Genomic DNA, 19,103 nt, shown 5'->3' with positions numbered 1-19,103 from the left:
AGAGGAGCTGGCCAGGCAGAGACAGCCAGGGCGAGTTGTCGCTCCAGCGCCTTGCTGTTCACCTTCGCACCCCTGGGCCAGACTACACTCAATCATAGGATCTACTGAAGAGATGAGTCTTCAATAAAGACTTAAAGGTTGAGACCGAGTCTGCGTCTCTCACATGGATAGGCAGACCATTCCATAAAAATTGAGCTCTAAACCCCTGACTCCAGCTGTTTGCTTAGAAATTCAAAGGACAATAAGGAGGCCTGCGTCTTGTTACCGTAGCGTACGTGTAGGTATGCACGGCAGGACCAAATCGGAGCGATAGGTAGGGAAAAGCCCATGTAATGCTTTGTAGTTTAGCAGTAAAACCTTGAAATACAGCTATGTTTAGCACTAACTGAAGTTTATTTAGTGCTTTATCCGGCTAGCCAGAGAGCACAGCATTGCAGTAGTCTAATCTAGAAGTGATACAAGCATGAATTAGCTTTTCTGTATAATTTTTGGACAAAAGGTTTCAGATTGTCTCCGGTCTGATGACCTGAATGCCAAGCGTCACATCTGGAGGAAACCTGGCAGCATCCCTACAGTGAAGCATGGTGGTGGCAGCATCATGCTGTGGGGATGTTTTTCAGTGGCAGGGACTGGCAGACCTGTCAGGATTGTGGGAAAGATGAACGGAGAAAAGTACAGAGAGATCCTTGATGAAAACCTGCTCCAGAGCGCACAAGACCTCAGACTGCGGCTAAGGTTCACCTTCCAGGGTGAACAGGAGTTGCTTTGGGACCAGTCTCTGAATGTCCTTGAGTGGCCCAGTCAGAGCCGAGACTTGAACCCGATCGAACATCTCTGGAGAGACCTGAAATAGCTGTGCAGCAACACTTCCTATCCAACCTGACAGAGCTTGAGAGGATCTGCAGAGAAGAATGGGAGAAACTCCTCAAATACAGGTGTGCGAAGCTTGTAGTGTCATACCCAAGAAGACTCGAGGCTTCTAAGTACTAACTTAGTACTCTAAGTACTAAGTAAAGGATCTGAATAATTTTTCTGTTTTTATTTTGTATAAATTTGCTAACATTTCTAAACCAGTTTTTGCTTTGTCATTATGGAGTATTGTGTTAAGTTTGATGACGGGGGGACAATTTAATACATTTTAGAATAAGGCTGTAACGTACCAAAATGTAGAAAAAGTACAGGGATCTGAATACTTTCCAAATGCACTGTATAAACCAATAGCAACATGATTTTACTAGATTACTGCCTAAAAATGACTTTTTGTCAGGCTAAGCGATTGACCTGATGCATTTTTTTGAATTGCCAGTCCATCATTGTGTCTGTCTTTGTGTACATTTCATTTCACACTGGAAGCAAACAGGGTAAGCAAAAAAATATTAGTGTTTTGTCTTTACAACTGATATTAAACACAACAGTACATTAATGTATTGTTTTGGAATGACTATAATGTATAGGACTAAATGCATATGTCTATAACACAGTCCCCCTCCAAAACTACACATATTTGGTAAGTAGAGACCCTACTGAGTATTTCCCACCCCACTTTAGCTGAGACAGGTAGAACAGTTTGCTCTCTACAAGCCAATATGTATCCCATGTACAGTCTATTACAGTATATTGCATTGGGCGCTATAGAGTGGGCTGAGGAAGTGCTGCTGCGTATGTAGGACACAGTCCGCCTCCAAAACCACACATATTTGGTTAGTAGAGACCCTACTGAGTATTTCCGACCTCACTTTAGCTGAACCAGGAATAATCGTTTTCTCTCTACAGCCAAATATTCTCAACGTATCAGTGTTAACATTGCATTAATTCATTACTGGGGGTAGAAAAATGTTTTTTTTTAAACCATATTTTTTATTACATTTTTATTTTAATATATTTGAGTGAGTTATCTACATTGCAATGTTTTGAAATGTGGGCTTTTATTTGGAAGCTTTCTTCATTACCGTACGAGTGACGTCATCGTTTGTGTTGCTGGAAGGCGAGCTTCCGGTGTGCTGAGATCTCAATCAGAAGTCAATTCGATTCGGTTTTACCGCCTCTCCTCCGTGAGTAGGACGGGCTTATCACGGCAATACACAACTGTTTCAGTGACTGAACGATGGCAGTGAACCTAAGCAAAAATGGCATTGCCCTGACAAATGCCTACAAGGAGGTGGTAGATGAGAAATCCAACACCAATTGGTAAGGAGGGTAGCATCGCAGGAAAGCTCGCTAAGGTTATCTAGCGATCTAATTGCATCGCCATAAAATGGTGCATCCGCTATTTTTAGTTAGCTAGCTACGTTAGCTCCTAGCATTTAATTTCTCTTGCCTATCATGTAAGTTAGTTAGCTGGCTTGCTTGTTGTGCAATAACGTATTTTGTATCAACGAAACAGTAAAAATATTATTGCCATGTTCGTACAGTAGCCAATTATACAAATCGGATGACCATGTCATGTTTGCCAATTTCCTTAGCGTTTTAGCTTGCTAGTTAGCTAAGTAAGGATGATGCTAGATAACATTAGTAGCTACGTTAGCGGGTTGTGGTTTTTATTTTGTTTCTTGTATTTCTTAGGTTATTGCAATGCTAATTTTAGCTAAAGAAAAGTACTTGGAGCAAATTATTTCACTCGTCATGTGAGGTTCAAATGAAACCTGTTGGTGGAAGTGTTTAAAGATCAAGATGACCTGAATTAATGAATTAACCTGGTTTACCTCTCAAGAGGTTTATCAAACCCAGAGGGTTTAATTCTTAGCACACTTCCTATTGCTGAATGGGGACCAGACTCTCAGAAGTGTTTTTTTTTACCATATAATTACATAGTTCACTATTACAGGATCTCAGTTGCTCACGTTAATGGTCTGCTCCAAAGTTATGCAGTTCAACCCAGTGTCATGTTTTTGTTTGATCAGGGCACATCACCTAACCAGGATGCTATTCTGCAATAACTTTTTAAGCAGTGGCTAAGTGTTACATGGATGTGAACAATGATGTTGACAGTATGGTAGCCTAATAAGCAGTGTAAACAACAATCTACTATTTGCAATGCTAGTGTGATCCTGTAACCTGGCATTCTTCTCTGCAGGGCATTGTACACCTACGAGGGGAACACTAATGATATCCGATTGGCAGAGAAGGGAGGTGAGTGTGGTACACAGGAACTTAGAAAGGCTCCAACATTTAAATGTTTTCCGTTTGGAATCGAGTCTGCAATGTTGTCTTAAGATCATCATCACCTTAACTTATGGTGTGCCACTGAATTGCTCTCAAAGCACAGTAAGGCAATTTAAAAGATGAAAGCAAAGGTAGTAAGTAGTTTGCAGTCTTTTATTGTTTCAATAAGAACAACTTTTATATGTGAAAAGATAGGTAGCAACCAAAGCATGTATAATGCAGGAAGAATCTTACAGCACATACCCTGTCAAAACGGAACATGTTGAAAGTGCCTACGGGCATTATTGTCTGCCATGTAGCCATATTGAATACAAAATGTAAGCTTTACACAGTAATGTACGTTACTTTGCATAGAACATACATTCTACAATGTGACAACATTATGATACTGTTTCAGATGGTGGACTGGAGGAACTGGTGGAGGAACTTAGCAGCGGGAAAATTATGTACGCGTTCTGTCGTGTCCAGGACCCAAACTCTGGCCTGTGCAAATATGTCCTCATCAACTGGGTGAGTGCTGTGCTACGCTCCCTTTTCTTCTGAAGGTGGCACTCCTCTGTATTTTGAAATTTAAATTGAATGATGCTCATGACTATTTGTGTTTCAGACTGGAGAAGGTGTGAAAGATGCCCGGAAAGGACTATGTGCCAATCATGTCAGCTCCATGGCAAATTTTCTCAAGGTATTTCATTTGGCATGTTATAGACATTTTCTCCACACAGACAACTTGTGTTTAGCTAAGGAAGAAAATCCATTGGATGCAACTTTTTGTGTGTACACTTGTAACACTGGCCTCAACAGGATATGAAATGTATAGCTATTGCAGGAAAGGAATAGACACCTCTGTAAGTGCCTGTAATAGCATGTTGGTGTTTAAGATAGGTCAGTCAAAGTTAATGCGTGACATGTTTATTGGCACATTTTTTGACTGCGTTAAGCTATTAAAACATTCTGATGTAGATCATTTTGTGTTTCCGTCTCTGACAATTAAAGCGTAGTATGCACTGTTTTTTTAAATGGATAAAGGCCCAAATCGCTATGGCCGAAATTGAGCAAATCCAGACATTTTGATTAATCGCGATTAATGCCTTTAACTCAATTATTTTAATCGTTTGACAGCCCTAGTTTGAGTTAAGCAGCAGCAGCAGTTGGAGGCTGCTTTGGGTGAAGTTGTGGTTTCTAAATAGGCGCTTGAAGTAGTCCCAGTTATCGGTTGTTATCATGAAAGTCACCGTGCTAACTGCATGTCAACAAAATCTATGGGTGGTGGCTGTCAGATATCAAATATCCCTCATACGGACAGCCCTTTCATGGCCTTATCTGGAATTTGTAATGCGTGTTATTTGTAGCTAAAATGTCTGCTGTAATTCCAGGGCGCCCATGTTACAATAAATGCCCGTGCAGAGGAGGATGTGGAACCTGAGGCTATTATGCAAAAGGTGGGCAAGGCCTCGGGGGCCAACTATAGCTTCCACAAAGAGTCCAACAAGTTCCGAGACGCTGGTCCCCAGGGACCTGTGGTATGTACCAAATACAGCATCTTATTCTTTTTAGAGATTAAAACATTTTAGTTGTGCATTATGAGCTTGTTTCCTCATTTTATCAGGATCTGTGCATACATTATGTTGGAAACTTGTACAGTGAGGCAAGTTGTGTTGTGGTCGAATGATATGCTCTCATATAGCTAATTTGTTTTCGGTAATAACTTCTCTGCCTGTGGACGTTTTGGTTAGATTTACTGCACAAGTCTGCGGATGAACAGCCTCTGGTAAGACACGTGGCGGGGGCCTATGTGTATATGTAAACAACAGCTGGTGCACGATATCTAAGGAAGTCTCTAGGTTTTGCTCGCCTGAGGTAGAGTATCTCATGATAAGCTGTAGACCACACTATCTACCTAGAGTTTTCATCTGTATTTTTCGTAGCTGTCTACATACCACCACAGACCGATGCTGGCACTAAAACCGTGCTCAATGAGCGGTATACCGCCATAAGCAAACAAGAAAACGCTCATCCAGAGGCGATGCTCCTAGTGGCCGGGGACTTCAATGCAGGGAAACTTAAATCAGTTTTACCTAATTTCTATCAGCGTGTTAAATGTGCAACCCAGAGGGAAAAAAATTCTAGACCACCTTTACTCCACACACAGAGACGTGTACAAAGCTCTCCCTCGCCCTCTATTTGGCAAATCTGACCATAATTCTATCCTCCTGATTCCTACTTACAAGCAAAAATGTCATCAGGAAGCACCAGTGACTCGGTCTATAAACATTTTTAAAAAGTGGTCAGATGAAGCAGATGCTAAACTACAGGACTGTTTTGCTAGCACAGACTGGAATATGTTCCGGGATTCTTCCGATGGCATTGGAGTACACCACATCAGTCACTGGCTTTATCAATAAGTGCATCGAGGACGTCGTCCCCACAGTGATTGTACGTACATACCCCAACCAGAAGCCATGAATTACAGGCAACATTGGCACTGAGCTAAAGGGTAGGGCTGATGCTTTCAAGGAGTGAGACTTTAACCTGGACGCTTATAAGAAAACCCGCTATGCCCTCCTCCGAACCATCAAACAGGCAATAACGTCGTCAATATAAAAGGTAAACAAGAAAGGCACTCTCTCTGGTCGCGCGCTTGAAAAAGCTCTGTGACACGGCAGGGTCCACTCATTCAGACTGCTCTTACTCCCTCATTTTTCAGAATACAAGCCTGAAACAATTTCTAAAGACTGTTGACATCTAGTGGAAGGCATAGGAACTGCAATTTGTGTCCTAAGTCAATGGATACTGTAATGGCATTGAATAGAAAACTACAACAACCACAAAGTCCTACTTCCCGAATTGATTTTTCTCAGGTTTTCGCCTGACAAATCAGTACTGTTATACTCACAGGCATTATTTTAACAGTTTTGGAAACTTTAGAGTTTTCTATCCAAATCTACTAATTATATGCATATCCTATCTTCTGGGCCTGAGTAGAAGGCAGTTTAATTTGGGCATGCTTTTCATCCAAAATTCCAAATGCTGCCCCCTACCCTAGAGAAGTTAAAGAAGTTAAAGCTTGGTCGTAAATGGGTCTTCCAAATGGACAATTACCCTAAGCATACTTTCAAAGTTGTGGCAAAATGGCTTAAGGACAACAAAGTATTGGAGTGGCCTTCACAAAGCCCTGACCTCAATCCTATAGAAAATGTATTGGCACAACTGAAAAAAACGTGTGTGAGCAAGGAGGCCTAAAAACCTGACTCAGTTACACCAGCTCTGTCAGGAGGAATGGGCCAAAATTCACCCAACTTATTGTGGGAAGCTGTTGGAAGGCTACCCAAAATGTTTGACCCAAGTTAAACAATTTAAGGCTATGCTACCAAATACAAATTGAGTGTATGTAAACTTCTGACCCACTGGGAATGTGATGAAAGAAATAAATAATTAATTCTACTATTCTGACATTTCACATTCTTAAAATAAAGTGGTGATCTTGACTGACCTAAGACAGGGAACTTTTACTAGCTTTAAATGTCAGGAATTGTGAGAAACGGAGTTTAAATGTATTTGGCTAAGGTGTATGTAAACTTCCGACTTCAACTGTATTTGAGAATGCTATTCACTGACTACAACTCAGCGTTCAACACCATAGTGCCCTCAAAGCGCATCACTAAGGACCCTGGGTCTAAACACCTCCGTCTGCAACTGGTTCCTGGACTTTCTGACAGGCTGCCCCCAGGTGGTAAGGGTAGGTAACAGCACAACCACCATGCTGATCCTCAACACTGGGGCCCCTCAGGGGTGCGTGCTCAGCCCCCTCCTGTACTCCCTGTTCACTCATGACTGCACAGCCAGGCCCGACTCCAACACCGTCATTAAGTTTGCTGATGACACTACCGTGGTAGGCCTGATCACCGACAATGATAAGACTGCCTACAGGGAGGAGGTCAGAGACCTGACCATGTTGTGCAAGGACAACAACCTCTCCCTCAACGTGATCAAGACAAAGGAGATGATTGTGGACTACAGGAATAGGAGGTCTGAGCACGCCTCCATTCTCATCGACAGGGTTGTAGTGGAGCAGGTTCAGAGCTTCAAGTTCCTTGGCGTCCACATCGCCAACAAACTAACATGATCCAAGTACACCAAGACAGTCGTGAAGAGGGCATGTCAAAACTTATTCCCCCTCAGGAGACTGAACAGATTTGGCGCAGGTCATCAGATCCTCAAAAGGTTCTACAGCTGCACCATCAAGAGCATCCTGACGGGTTGTAACACTGCTTGGTATGGCAACTGCTCAGACGAGGCAGGTTGTTTAAAGCCTGTTAATTCCCCAACATGCTGCGTCAGTATTGGATCTGGGTAGGGGTTGGTGTCCAGGAGTGACAACTTGTTTGGAGCATAGGAGATTTTTGTTGTTCTCTAACACATTTTGTTATGACAGGGCTCTGTCTATCAGAAGACCAACGCTATGTCTGAAATCAAACGCACCAATAAAGACAACTTCTGGGCGCAGGCAGAGGTAAGCCAGCTTCAACACCTTTCTCCCACTACAGGGACTCACTGATCCTCTACAGACTGGTTATATTTGTTTGATCATAGCTCAGCGTGTTCTGGTGTCATGCAAGGCCGTTATGACACATTTTACATTACCCTAACCTTGTGCTCATGGCCCGTGTGTCTGTCTCAGAAAGATGAGGAGAAGCGGCGACAGGAGGAGCGCTGCAAGGCAGACGAGGAGCGCCAGAAGCTGGAGAAAGACAGGAAGGATCGAGAGGCCAAGGAGGCAACTCTCAGAGAGAAGAGAGACAAGGAAAGGGCCTCTATGATCGACCAGCAGAAGTGAGTAAAACTGTGGTTAGTTCACTTAGCTGTTGGTTATCTAGCTGACATTATTGACAGACTGGTTTGCATTGTCTACTTCCTTCTTTTAACAACCATTTGTTTAACAGGAAGTACCAGCAGCAGCAGGAAGCTGAGAGCAGAGAAGATGAGAAACAACAATGGGTGAGTTTTCTGCTGGCTTACAGCAGGACAGGCCTGCAGTCTGAGGAGAATCAGTTAAAATCAGTTATGTTATGTTTAACTGGTAGTTTATCCTCATGTGGGAGGCAGTAGGTCAGTCTGCAACATGCACCCCACCTCAATTATGTTTTTAAATGTCAAAGCACAAATTTAGGACATAAGATTAGCACAAGAACAAACTAAACAGAACCATTAGGTGTAGCCTCTGAGGTAGTGTTCAATTATGTGTGATGCACCATCAGGAGGAGCAGGAGAAGGACTTCCAGGCAACTCAGAAGAAAGGGATGAAGCGTGGTGTATCTGTGGAGAAAGCCAATGTGAGTTAAATGTGATTGTCCAAATTCTCCCTATACACTGACTCAGAACTGCTTCCCTTTTCAGTGACTCAATCAAACCTGTTCTTTGCTTGAATCAGAAGTTTTCACAGTTTAACTTAGTAATTTTCCTGTCTGTACATTCTTTGTATCTTCTACATTTTCTTTAGACATAATAAAGAAATTGTACATGTTTTTGTCATACTGTAGATCAGGGGTAAGCAACTAGTTTCAGCTGGGGGCTGATTTTTGTTTGAGGGAATGATTTGGGGGATGGAAAATAATTTGTATAAGAATTTGGACACTGCACATTGATCACAACTAAGACCAACAAGATTGTATTTCAAATCAAAGTTTATTTGTCACGTGCGCCAAATACAAAGGGTGTACAGTGAAATGCTTACTTACAGGCTCTAACCAACAGTGCAAAAAAGGTATTAGGTAAACAATGGATAAATAAAAAAAATTAAACGACAGTGAAAAATAAGTTGCAAGGCTATAACAGTAGTGAGGCTACATACAGGCACCAGTTAGTCGGGCTGATTGAGGGAGTATGTACATGTAGATATGGTTACGGTGACTATGCATATATGATCAAGAGAGTAGCAGCAGCGTAAAAGAGTGGTTGGGGGGCAGGGGCACACAATGCAAATAGTCCGGGTAGCCATTTGATTACCTGTTCAGGAATATTTTGGCTTGAGGGTAAAAACTGTTGAAGCCTTTTTGTCTTAGACTTGGCACTTGGGTACCACTTGCCATGCGGTAGTAGATAGAATAGTCTTTGACTGGGTTGGTTGAGTTCTTTGACAATTTTTAGGGCCTTCCTCTGACACCGCCTGGCGTAGAGGTCCTAGATGGCAGGCAGCTTAGCCCAAGTGATGTACTGAGCCGTACACACTACCCTCTGTAGTGCCTTGCGGTCGGAGGCCGAGCAATTGCCGTACCAGGCAGTGATGCAACCAGTCAGGATTCTCTCGATGTTGCAGCTGTAGAACCTTTTGAGGATCTAAGGACCCATGCCAAATCTTTTTAGTTTCCTGAGGGGGAATAAACTTTGTTGTGCCCTCTTCACGATCATCTTGGTGTGTTTGGACCATTCTAGTTTGTTGATGTGGACACCAAGGAACTTGAAGCTCTCAATCTGCTCCACTACAGCCCTGTCGATGAGAATGGGGTCGTGCTCAGTCCTCCTTTTCCTGTAGTCCACAATCATCTCCTTAGTCTTGGTTACGTTGAGGGATAGGGATCACCCGGCCAGATCACCTGGCATCACCCGGCCAGATCTCTGACCTCCTCCCTGTAGGCTGTCTCGTCATTGTTGGTGATCAGGCCAACCACTGCTGTGTCGTCAGCAAACTTAATGATGGTGTTGGAGTCGTGCCTGGCCATACGGTCATGGGTGAACAGAGAGTACAGGAGGGGACTGAGCACACACCTGGGGAGCTCCAGTGTTGAGGATCAGTGTGGCAGATGTGTTGATACAGTTGCAGAGGGAGGTTTTTAGTCCCAGGATCCTTAGCTTAGTGATGAGCTTTGAGGGTACTATGGTGTTGAACGCTGAGCTGTAGTCAATGAATAGCATTCTCACATAAGTGTTCCTTTTGTCCAGGTTGGAAAGGGTAGTGTGGAGTGCAATAGAGATTGCATCATCTGTTGATCTGTTTGGGCGGTATGCAAATTGGAGTGGGTCTTGGATTTCTGTGATAATGGTGTTAATGTGAGCCATGACCCGCCTTTCAAAACACTTCATGGCTACAGACATGAGTGCTATGGGTTTGTAGTCATTTAGGCAGGTTGCCTTCGTGTTCTTGGGCACAGGGACTATGGTGGTCTGCTTGAAACATGTTGGTATTACAGGCTCAATCAGGGACATGTTGAAAATGTCAGTGAAGACACCTGCCAATTGGTCAGCACATGCCCGGAGCACACGTCCTGGTAATCTGTCTGGCCCACCATCCTTGTGAATGTTGACCTGTTTAAAGGTCTTACTCACGTCGGCTATGGAGAGTGTGATCACACAGTCGTCCGGAACAGCTGATGCTCTCATGCATGCCTCAGTGCTGCTTGCCTCGAAGTGAGCATAGAAGTGATTTAGCTCGTCTGGTAGGCTCGTGTCACCGGGCAGGTCGGAACTGTGCTTCCCTTTGTACTCTGTAATTGTTTGCAAGCCATGCCACATAAGACGAGCGTTGGAGCCAGTGTAGTATGATTCAATCTTAGCCCTGTATTGACGCTTTGCCTGTTTGAATGTTCGTTGGAGGGCATTGCCCCTTGAAAGGGGCAGCTCTGCCCTTTAGCTCAATGTTGCCTGTAATCCATGGCTTCTGGTTGGGGTATGTACGTACAGTCACTGTTGGGACGACATCTTCGATGCACTTATTGATAAAGCCAGTGACTGATGTGGTGTACTCCTCAATGCCATCGGAAGAATCCCGGAACATGTTCCAGTCTGTGATAGCAAAATAGTCCCGTAGTTTCGCATCTGCTTCATCTGAGCACTTTTTTATAGAACGAGTGCTTCCTGGTGCTTCCTGCTTTTTTACTTGAAAATAACATTTTCATACCATGATTAAATTGAGACACGATCACAGACACTGCATGACCAGAAGTGTGTGGACACCTGCTCGTCGAACATCTCATTCCAAAATCATGGGCATTAATATGGAGTTGGTCCACCACTTTGCTGCTATAACAGCCTCCACTCTTCTGGGAAGACTTTCCACTAGATTTTAGAACATTGCTGCAGGGAGTTAGTGAGGTCGGGCACTTATGCTTTATATACCTGTCAGCAACGGGTGTGGCTGAAATAGCCGAATCCACTTATTTGAACTGTTGTCCACATACTTTTGTGTGTGTGTATATATCACACACACACAAATCAGATTACTTCGAGGTAGAAAGGAGTTGGAGCACTCAACAAAAGCAGGATTTGATTTCATTTAGCTCCCTCTAATCCATTGTACAGGATGTGAACAGGTGACTGACGTTTTAAGGTCAAGCTGACGTCGTCCTCAGAGTGATCTAACCTTTGCGCTTAGCTCCTATTTATAGCCTAGTGGCCCATTGAGACACAACAATGTAAGAAAATAATGATGAAGCTTTGGATTTACCACCTGTTCCCAGGTGGTAAACGTTTTATGATTGGCTGACCAATACTTACGTTTTTTTACCACCCGAGAACAGCACAACAAATGTTATATACATGCTCAAATGCATCTGCGGTGCTGCTTATATTGGTCAAATTATACGAGCATTAAAACTCTGCATTGCAGAACACAAGGCTGACAATAGGCCGGCCCTCCATGTACTGAGTCTTACACCCCTGGGCTTAACAATGAGTTTTCACTGTCCTCGTTTCTATAATGTTCTTGCTTAGATTTTTGGTGTCGCTGTGTTTCCGGATTCACAAACAAATATACAGTGCCTTGCGAAAGTATTCGGCCCCCTTGAACTTTGCGACCTTTTGCCACATTTCAGGCTTCAAACATAAAGATATAAAACTGTATTTTTTTGTGAAGAATCAACAACAAGTGGGACACAATCATGAAGTGGAACTACATTTATTGGATATTTCAAACTTTTTTAACAAATCAAAAACTGAAAAATTGGGCGTGCAAAATTATTCAGCCCCTTTACTTTCAGTGCAGCAAACTCTCTCCAGAAGTTCAGTGAGGATCTCTGAATGATCCAATGTTGACCTAAATGACTAATGATGATAAATACAATCCACCTGTGTGTAATCAAGTCTCCGTATAAATGCACCTGCACTGTGATAGTCTCAGAGGTCCGTTAAAAGCGCAGAGAGCATCATGAAGAACAAGGAACACACCAGGCAGGTCCGAGATACTGTTGTGAAGAAGTTTAAAGCCGGATTTGGATACAAAAAGATTTCCCAAGCTTTAAACATCCCAAGGACCACTGTGCAAGCGATAATATTGAAATAGAAGGAGAATCAGACCACTGCAAATCTACCAAGACCTGGCCGTCCCTCTAAACTTTCAGCTCATACAAGGAGAAGACTGATCAGAGATGCAGCCAAGAGGCCCATGATCACTCTGGATGAACTGCAGAGATCTACAGCTGAGGTGGGAGACTCTGTCCATTGGACAACAATCAGTCGTATATTGCACAAATCTGGCCTTTATGGAAGAGAGGCAAGAAAGCCATTTCTTAAAGATATCCATAAAAAGTGTAATTTAAAGTTTGCCACAAGCCACCTGGGAGACACACCAAACATGTGGAAGAAGGTGCTCTGGTCAGATGAAACCAAAATTGAACTTTTTGGCAACAATGCAAAACGTTATGTTTGGCGTAAAAGCAACACAGCTGAACACACCATCCCCACTGTCAAACATGGTGGTGGCAGCATCATGGTTTGGGCCTGCTTTTCTTCAGCAGGGACAGGGAAGATGGATGGAGCCAAATACAGGACCATTCTGGAAGAAAACCTGATGGAGTCTGCAAAAGACCTGAGACTGGGACGGAGATTTGTCTTCCAACAAGACAATGATCCAAAACATAAAGCAAAATCTACAATGGAATGGTTCAAAAATAAACATATCCAGGTGTTAGAATGGCCAAGTCAAAGTCCAGACCTGAATCCAATCAAGAATCTGTGGAAAGAACTGAAAACTGCTGTTCACAAATGCTCTCCATCCAACCTCACTGAGCTCGAGCTGTTTTGCAAGGAGGAATGGAAAAAAATTCAGTCTCTCGATGTGCAAAACTGATAGAGACATACCCCAAGCGACTTACAGCTGTAATCGCAGCAAAAGGTGGCGCTACAAAGTATTAACTTAAAGGGGCTGAATAATTTTGCACGCCCAATTTTTCAGTTTTTGATTTGTTAAAAAAGTTTGAAATATCCAATAAATGTCGTTCCACTTCATGATTGTGTCCCACTTGTTGTTGATTCTTCACAAAAAAATAAAGTTTTATATCTTTATGTTTGAAGCCTGAAATGTGGCAAAAGGTCGCAAAGTTCAAGGGGGCCGAATACTTTCGCAAGGCACTGTAAATGCATATTTTGACATGGTCTATTTATTAAGGAGACACACTATTTCTCTTTATTATTTGTAGTTTTTCTGTGCTACAATTTGCCATTTACCTTATGTTTAAATTATAATTTTCTTACATTGTTGTGTCTCAATGGGCCACCAGGCTATAAATGGTCAGGCCACTCTGATGACTTCATCTTGACCTCTGTCAGTCACCTGTTTGCGTCCTGTACAATGGATTAAAGAGAGCTAAAATATATAAATCTTGTGCTCCAACTAATTTCTACCTAGAATTTTGGAAGTTTTTCTTGGTAAGAACTTCTCTCGATTCTTTGTTTGCTGAAGCATGAAAGCCCACCTGAACTAATTTTTGCCTGAATTCCGGACCAGGTTTTGCTAACCCCTGCTGTAGATTATGCCATTTTGCTTATCAGCAGTGAATTTCACTGGGGTGTTAAACTACTAAGAGTTCTGAGCTGAGAAGGTAAAAATCCCCTGAGCCCCTGAGCGATGCAATTAACCCTGGGGTTGGGTTAAATGCAGGAGACACATTTCAGTTGAATGCATTCAGTTGTACAGCTGACTAGGTATCCCCCTTTCCCTTTCCTTTCTATAGCTCTACAGTGGCCAGTGTGCATGTCTGACTCTCACTGTGTGTTTCAGGAGGCAGCCAATCTGATCTCTCAGCGCTCTATGAACCCCAGAGAGATGTTCAAGCAGAGAGAGAAGGGCATGGACACCCCTGCTGCTGCCCACGCCACTTCCAGCCCCCAGCCAGGTAGGCTACTAATTCAATACAACTGTTTGCTATTAATATGCCAAGTGTAGTTCCTAATGAGGATTTTAGATTATTCTGTAAAATGTTTCTGCCATGGGTGTTTCATAAATGTACCTGCTAGCTATCTGTCAGGTGTGGGGGAGATCAGGGGATTGTCTGGGCCATGTTGAAACATGCAGGAGGAGATTTTTATTGCATTACTCTGCCTTCATCAGCTTTAACTCATTGTCAGACACAGACTGTCTCGTATCACATCTTGTCTCTAGACCACATCTGCTTTGTGTTGTCTACTCTGCTGGGTAACCTCTCCGGCCAATGTGTATGTCTGTCTGTCTGCTCTGGTGTGTGTTTCTCAGGGCGTTTGCAAAGCCCTTTTCTCTCTAAGCAACCATGTGAGCCTGAGCCGTCCCGCTCGCCCCTGCGCCAAGCCTCCCCACTTTCTGCAGGCTCTGCCTCTCCTGTCCCTGCTGCAGGTCTGAGCTCACTCATACCACTGACACAAACTGACCCTGCCCTATCTCACACACACACAGACAGAGAGAGAGAAATACTTCACACATGGGTGACTGTGACATACAAGAGATGTTTCGGTCCAATCTCTACCTGATGCTGCTCCCTTTCAATCAATCAGTCCAAATTATTGACCTAATGCTACTCCATTTGCTCTCTTGTTACTGCAATTTAACGTCACCCTGAGGCTCATGCCCATGACTAGACCACTGTACATCATCATGCCCACATTAGATCACTGTAGCCAAGGCCTCCCGAGTGGCACAGTGGTCTAAGGCACTGCATCGTATTGCTAGCTGTGCCACTAGAGATTCTGGGTTCAAGTCCAGGCTCTGTCCCAGCCGGCCGTGACCGGGAGACCCACGGGGTGGCGCACAATTGGCCCAGCGTCATCCGGGTTAGAGGAGGGTTTGGCAGGCAGGGATGTCCTTGTCCCATCGCGCTAGCGACTCCAGTGGCGGCCTGTGCGCAGTGCACGGGCCAAAAGGTATATCTCACTGGTCATCCCCAAAGCCAACACCTCCTTTGGCCGCCTCTCCTTCCAGTTATCTGCTGCACAGCTATCACTCCAGTGTTAATTTGCTAAATTGTAATTACTTCGCTACTATTTATTGCCTTACCACCTCATGCCATTTGCACACACTGTATATAGACTTTCTTTTTTTCCCCATTGTGTTATTAACTGTACGCTTGTTCATTCCATGTGTAACTCTGTGTTGTTGTTTGTGTCGCACTGCTTTGCTTTATCTTGGCCAGGTTGCAATTGTAAATGAACTTGTTCTCAACTAGCCTACCTGGTTAAATAAAGGTGAAATAAAATAAAAAATTAACACCGAATGGTTAAGGTTTAGAATAGGCTTAGAACAAAAATCTTAAACAACTTTCTATCACTGGATTCGAACATGCAACCAATGGAATCAGAGGCAGATGCACCCTAGCAAAACCGAAACCTACTTGAAGGTAACAGTGCTCACTGTTACCCACAGTGGCTGGTTTCCACGTCATCTCCTGACGTCCTCAGCAATGTATGAATGTTGACTTCTGACTTGTATCACGGGTGACCTGGCTGATATATTCAGTTTCTGAATATTTCTGAGTGCATGCCTTAGTAAATGTGTACATTTGTGGCCATCTGTGTGTATCTGTACTCCTATATCATGTGTGTGTATATCTTAATAAGAACCCAGTGTGGATGAGCTCGTTGTGGATGAGTCATCCCAGTCTGAGTGCTTGGATGAGCAGGATGCAACCCCTGTTCAGGATGCAGTCCCTGAGGAACAGTGGCAAGATGAAGGTGGGCCCTACTCCAAATGCACCTCAGTCTGAACACAGAACAGTCATTCCTCTCATCTGTGAATCATCATGACCATTTCTCTGGACACATTTCTAAGTTACTTAGTGTTCTGGATCCCTGCTGCTGCTGCCGCCTGTTGGTGGAGGGAGATGGTCTTTAAAAAAATACAATTGACCTTTCCCCTTTTCAGTGAAGGCACCAGCTCCTCCCACTCAGCACAACCATCCCACAGAGCCAGCCCAAAATGATCTCTATGAGGAGCCCCCACAGGTGAATATTTGTCATGGCACATGTGAGAATCATTCCGCAAGGGTGAGGATTTAATTATAAACGGCGACAACATACGTTTTGTAATCTGAAAATACCTTCTCATTATTCAAATGCCATTCATGTCAAAAGAAGATGTAACGGGTAATATTTGCAGTTGAACGTAACACTTGAGGGGCATTCTCAGAGGTACAGCACCCCTTGTTGTTCCCTCAGGTGGAAGAGAACACATTTGAGGTGCCTGCAGGGGAGAAGACGGACCGAGGTGTCTGTGCCAGGGCTCTATACGACTACCAGGCTGGTAAGCATCATCACAGCCTACACAAAAATTTCAGCTGACACTCGGTCCACTGAACTGGTTCTGTATGTGACAAATGTGTAACCGTGACGTTTTGCCCCAATACGGAGAATCGATATGGGTGGAACTGCTAGTAGGAAACTGGCAGTCTGTGAGGGAATAGACACCGTCAAATAATACCATAAGTATATCTGAATGGGCATAGTGACCTGAGGTATTGCTTTCATTCCACAGCTGATGACACAGAGATCTCCTTCGATCCTGATGACATCATCACTGGCATCGAGATGATTGACGAGGGCTGGTGGCGGGGCTACAGCCCAGACGGGCATTTTGGAATGTTCCCAGCCAATTACGTGGAGGTTATTTAGGTCCATACCTCGCCCACTCACTAGATCAGCATATTGGAGGCAGAATAGAAAAGATCCCCCCCCCCCCCCCCCAGAAGAATTTGGCAGTAGGAAAAGTGCTTGGTCCAGAACTCAGCAGGTCAGAAGTAACTCAACAGTGAACCCTTTAGAATAGTTTGCTGAACTGTATCTGCCACATTATGGACCAATATATGAACAATAACCATGGGACCAGGGGTCGCGCAAATCTATCCCTGTTGAAGGAAGCAATTCAATTATGTTGTTGATGTTGTGAGCCGTTAGATGGCATAGTTTAGGTTTTGATGAAAACCCATATACTGGCCAACCCCAAACTGAATCTCTCACCTTTTAATGTGATGCAGTAAATTGTCAGGCTTTTTAGATTTTTCAATTCAAGTTTCCATTGCGAACATTAATTGCACTTGTAGATCACATTCCTTAAAAAGTGAATCCAGTTTTGTTCCAGATATACTATTTTTGTTATTTGTAGCATTCACTCCTGTTGGGTTCAGGATAATATTTCATAGCTCACATAATGGTACCAACTATGATCTTTGGCCTTTTTTTGCCTTTTCCTCAGACTAATATTTTATGTGAGTATTTCTTTGTCAGAAATGATTTTGCTTGAAAGGAATCCTGTGTGAATTTCCAACAGTAGTTTGGTATTGCAGTGGAATTGAATATTAGAAAACCAAAAGGTTCTATATTTGCTATGCTCTCTGGGTGGCTGAACTTGAGGGAAAATAGGGGTGTAAATAATGACAATCATATTCTTGTGAAATAACTGTATTTTTATTTTTTTAATACACCTGAAGTCCATAAGTTTACATACACTTAGGTTGGACTCATTAAAACACCCTTTTGGCAAGTCGGTTAGGACATCTACTTTGTGCATGACACAAGTCATTTTTCCAACAATTGTTTACAGACAGATTATTTCACTTATAATTCACCGTATCACAATTCCAGTGGGTCATACACTAAGTTGACTGCCTTTAAACAGCTTGGAAAATTCCAGAAAATTATGTCATGGCTTTAGAAGCTTCTGATAGGCTAATTGACATAATTTGAGTCAATTGGAGGTGTACCTGTGGATGTATTTCAAGACCTTTCTTCAAACTCTGTGCCTCTTTGATTGACATCATGGGAAAATCAAAAGAAATCAGCCAAGAACTCAAACTTGTAGACCTCCAAGTCTGGTTCATCCTTGGGAGCAATTTCCAAACGCCTGAAGGTACCACGTTTATCTGTACAAACAATAGTATGCAAGTATAAACACCATGGGACCATGCAGCCGTCATACCGCTCAGGAAGGAGACGTGTTCTTTCTCTTAGAGATGAACGCACTTTGGTGCAAAAAGTGCAAATCAATCCCAGAACAACAGCAAAGGACCTTGTGAAGATGCTGGAGGAAACGGGTACAAACTTATCTATATCCACAGTCAAATGAGTCCTATATCGACATAACCTGAAAGGCCGCTCAGCAAGGGAGACGCCACTGCTCCAAAACCGCCATAAAAAAGCCAGACTACGGTTTGCAACTGCACATGGGGACAAAGATTGTACTTTTTGTCATCTGGTCTGATGAAACATAAATAGAACAGTTTGGCCATAATGACCATCGTTATGTTTGGAGGAAAAAGGGGGAGGCTTGCAAGCCGAAGAACACCATCCCAACTGTGAAGCACGGGGGTGGCAGCAGCATGTTGTGGGGGTGCTTTGCTGCAGGAGGGACTGGTGCACTTCACAAAATAGTTGGCATCATGAGAAAGAAAAATTATGTGGATATATTAAAGCAACATCTCAAGACATCAGTCAGGAAGTTAAAGCTTGGTCGCAAATGGGTCTTCCAAATGGACAATGACCCCCAGCATACTTCCAAAGTTTTTTGCTAAATGGCTTAAGGACAAGAAAGTCAAGGTATTGGAGGGGCCATCAGAAAGCCCTGACCTCAATCATATAGAAAATGTGTGTGCGAGCAAGGAAGCCAACAAACCTGACTCGGTTACACCAGCTCTGTCAGGAGGACTGGGCCAAAGTTCACCCAACTTATTGTGGGAAGCTTGTGGAAGGCTACCCAAAACATTTGACCCAAGTTA

At 43.3% G+C, this 19,103-nt stretch overlaps 1 protein-coding gene across 3 annotated transcripts; it reads left to right on the top strand.

The window, feature by feature from the left end:
• The first annotated feature begins 1,970 nt into the window (after window positions 1-1,970).
• dbnlb (drebrin-like b) lies at window positions 1,971-17,795 on the top strand. 3 transcript variants are annotated; one of them, XM_021606013.2, is made up of 15 exons: window positions 1,971-2,187; window positions 3,074-3,129; window positions 3,560-3,672; window positions 3,770-3,844; window positions 4,536-4,682; window positions 7,595-7,672; window positions 7,841-7,992; window positions 8,103-8,157; window positions 8,418-8,492; window positions 14,150-14,264; window positions 14,621-14,737; window positions 15,955-16,068; window positions 16,259-16,338; window positions 16,552-16,636; window positions 16,868-17,795. In XM_021606013.2, the coding sequence occupies exons 1-15, from the start codon at window positions 2,105-2,107 to the stop codon at window positions 17,002-17,004; spliced, it is 1,482 nt and encodes a 493-aa protein (XP_021461688.2). In that variant the 5' UTR covers window positions 1,971-2,104; the 3' UTR covers window positions 17,005-17,795. The 3 variants fall into 3 exon arrangements, with proteins under 3 accessions (XP_021461688.2, XP_021461692.2, XP_021461690.2); XM_021606015.2 differs by lacking the exon at window positions 14,621-14,737 and having other exon boundaries at window positions 1,973-2,187; XM_021606017.2 differs by lacking the exons at window positions 14,621-14,737; window positions 15,955-16,068 and having other exon boundaries at window positions 1,972-2,187.
• The last annotated feature ends 1,308 nt before the right edge of the window (window positions 17,796-19,103 follow it).

This window comes from Oncorhynchus mykiss, chromosome 6 (assembly GCF_013265735.2).
Source record: "Oncorhynchus mykiss isolate Arlee chromosome 6, USDA_OmykA_1.1, whole genome shotgun sequence".
Lineage (NCBI taxonomy): Eukaryota > Metazoa > Chordata > Actinopteri > Salmoniformes > Salmonidae > Oncorhynchus > Oncorhynchus mykiss.
This window is presented reverse-complemented; position numbering and strand designations above follow the sequence as displayed.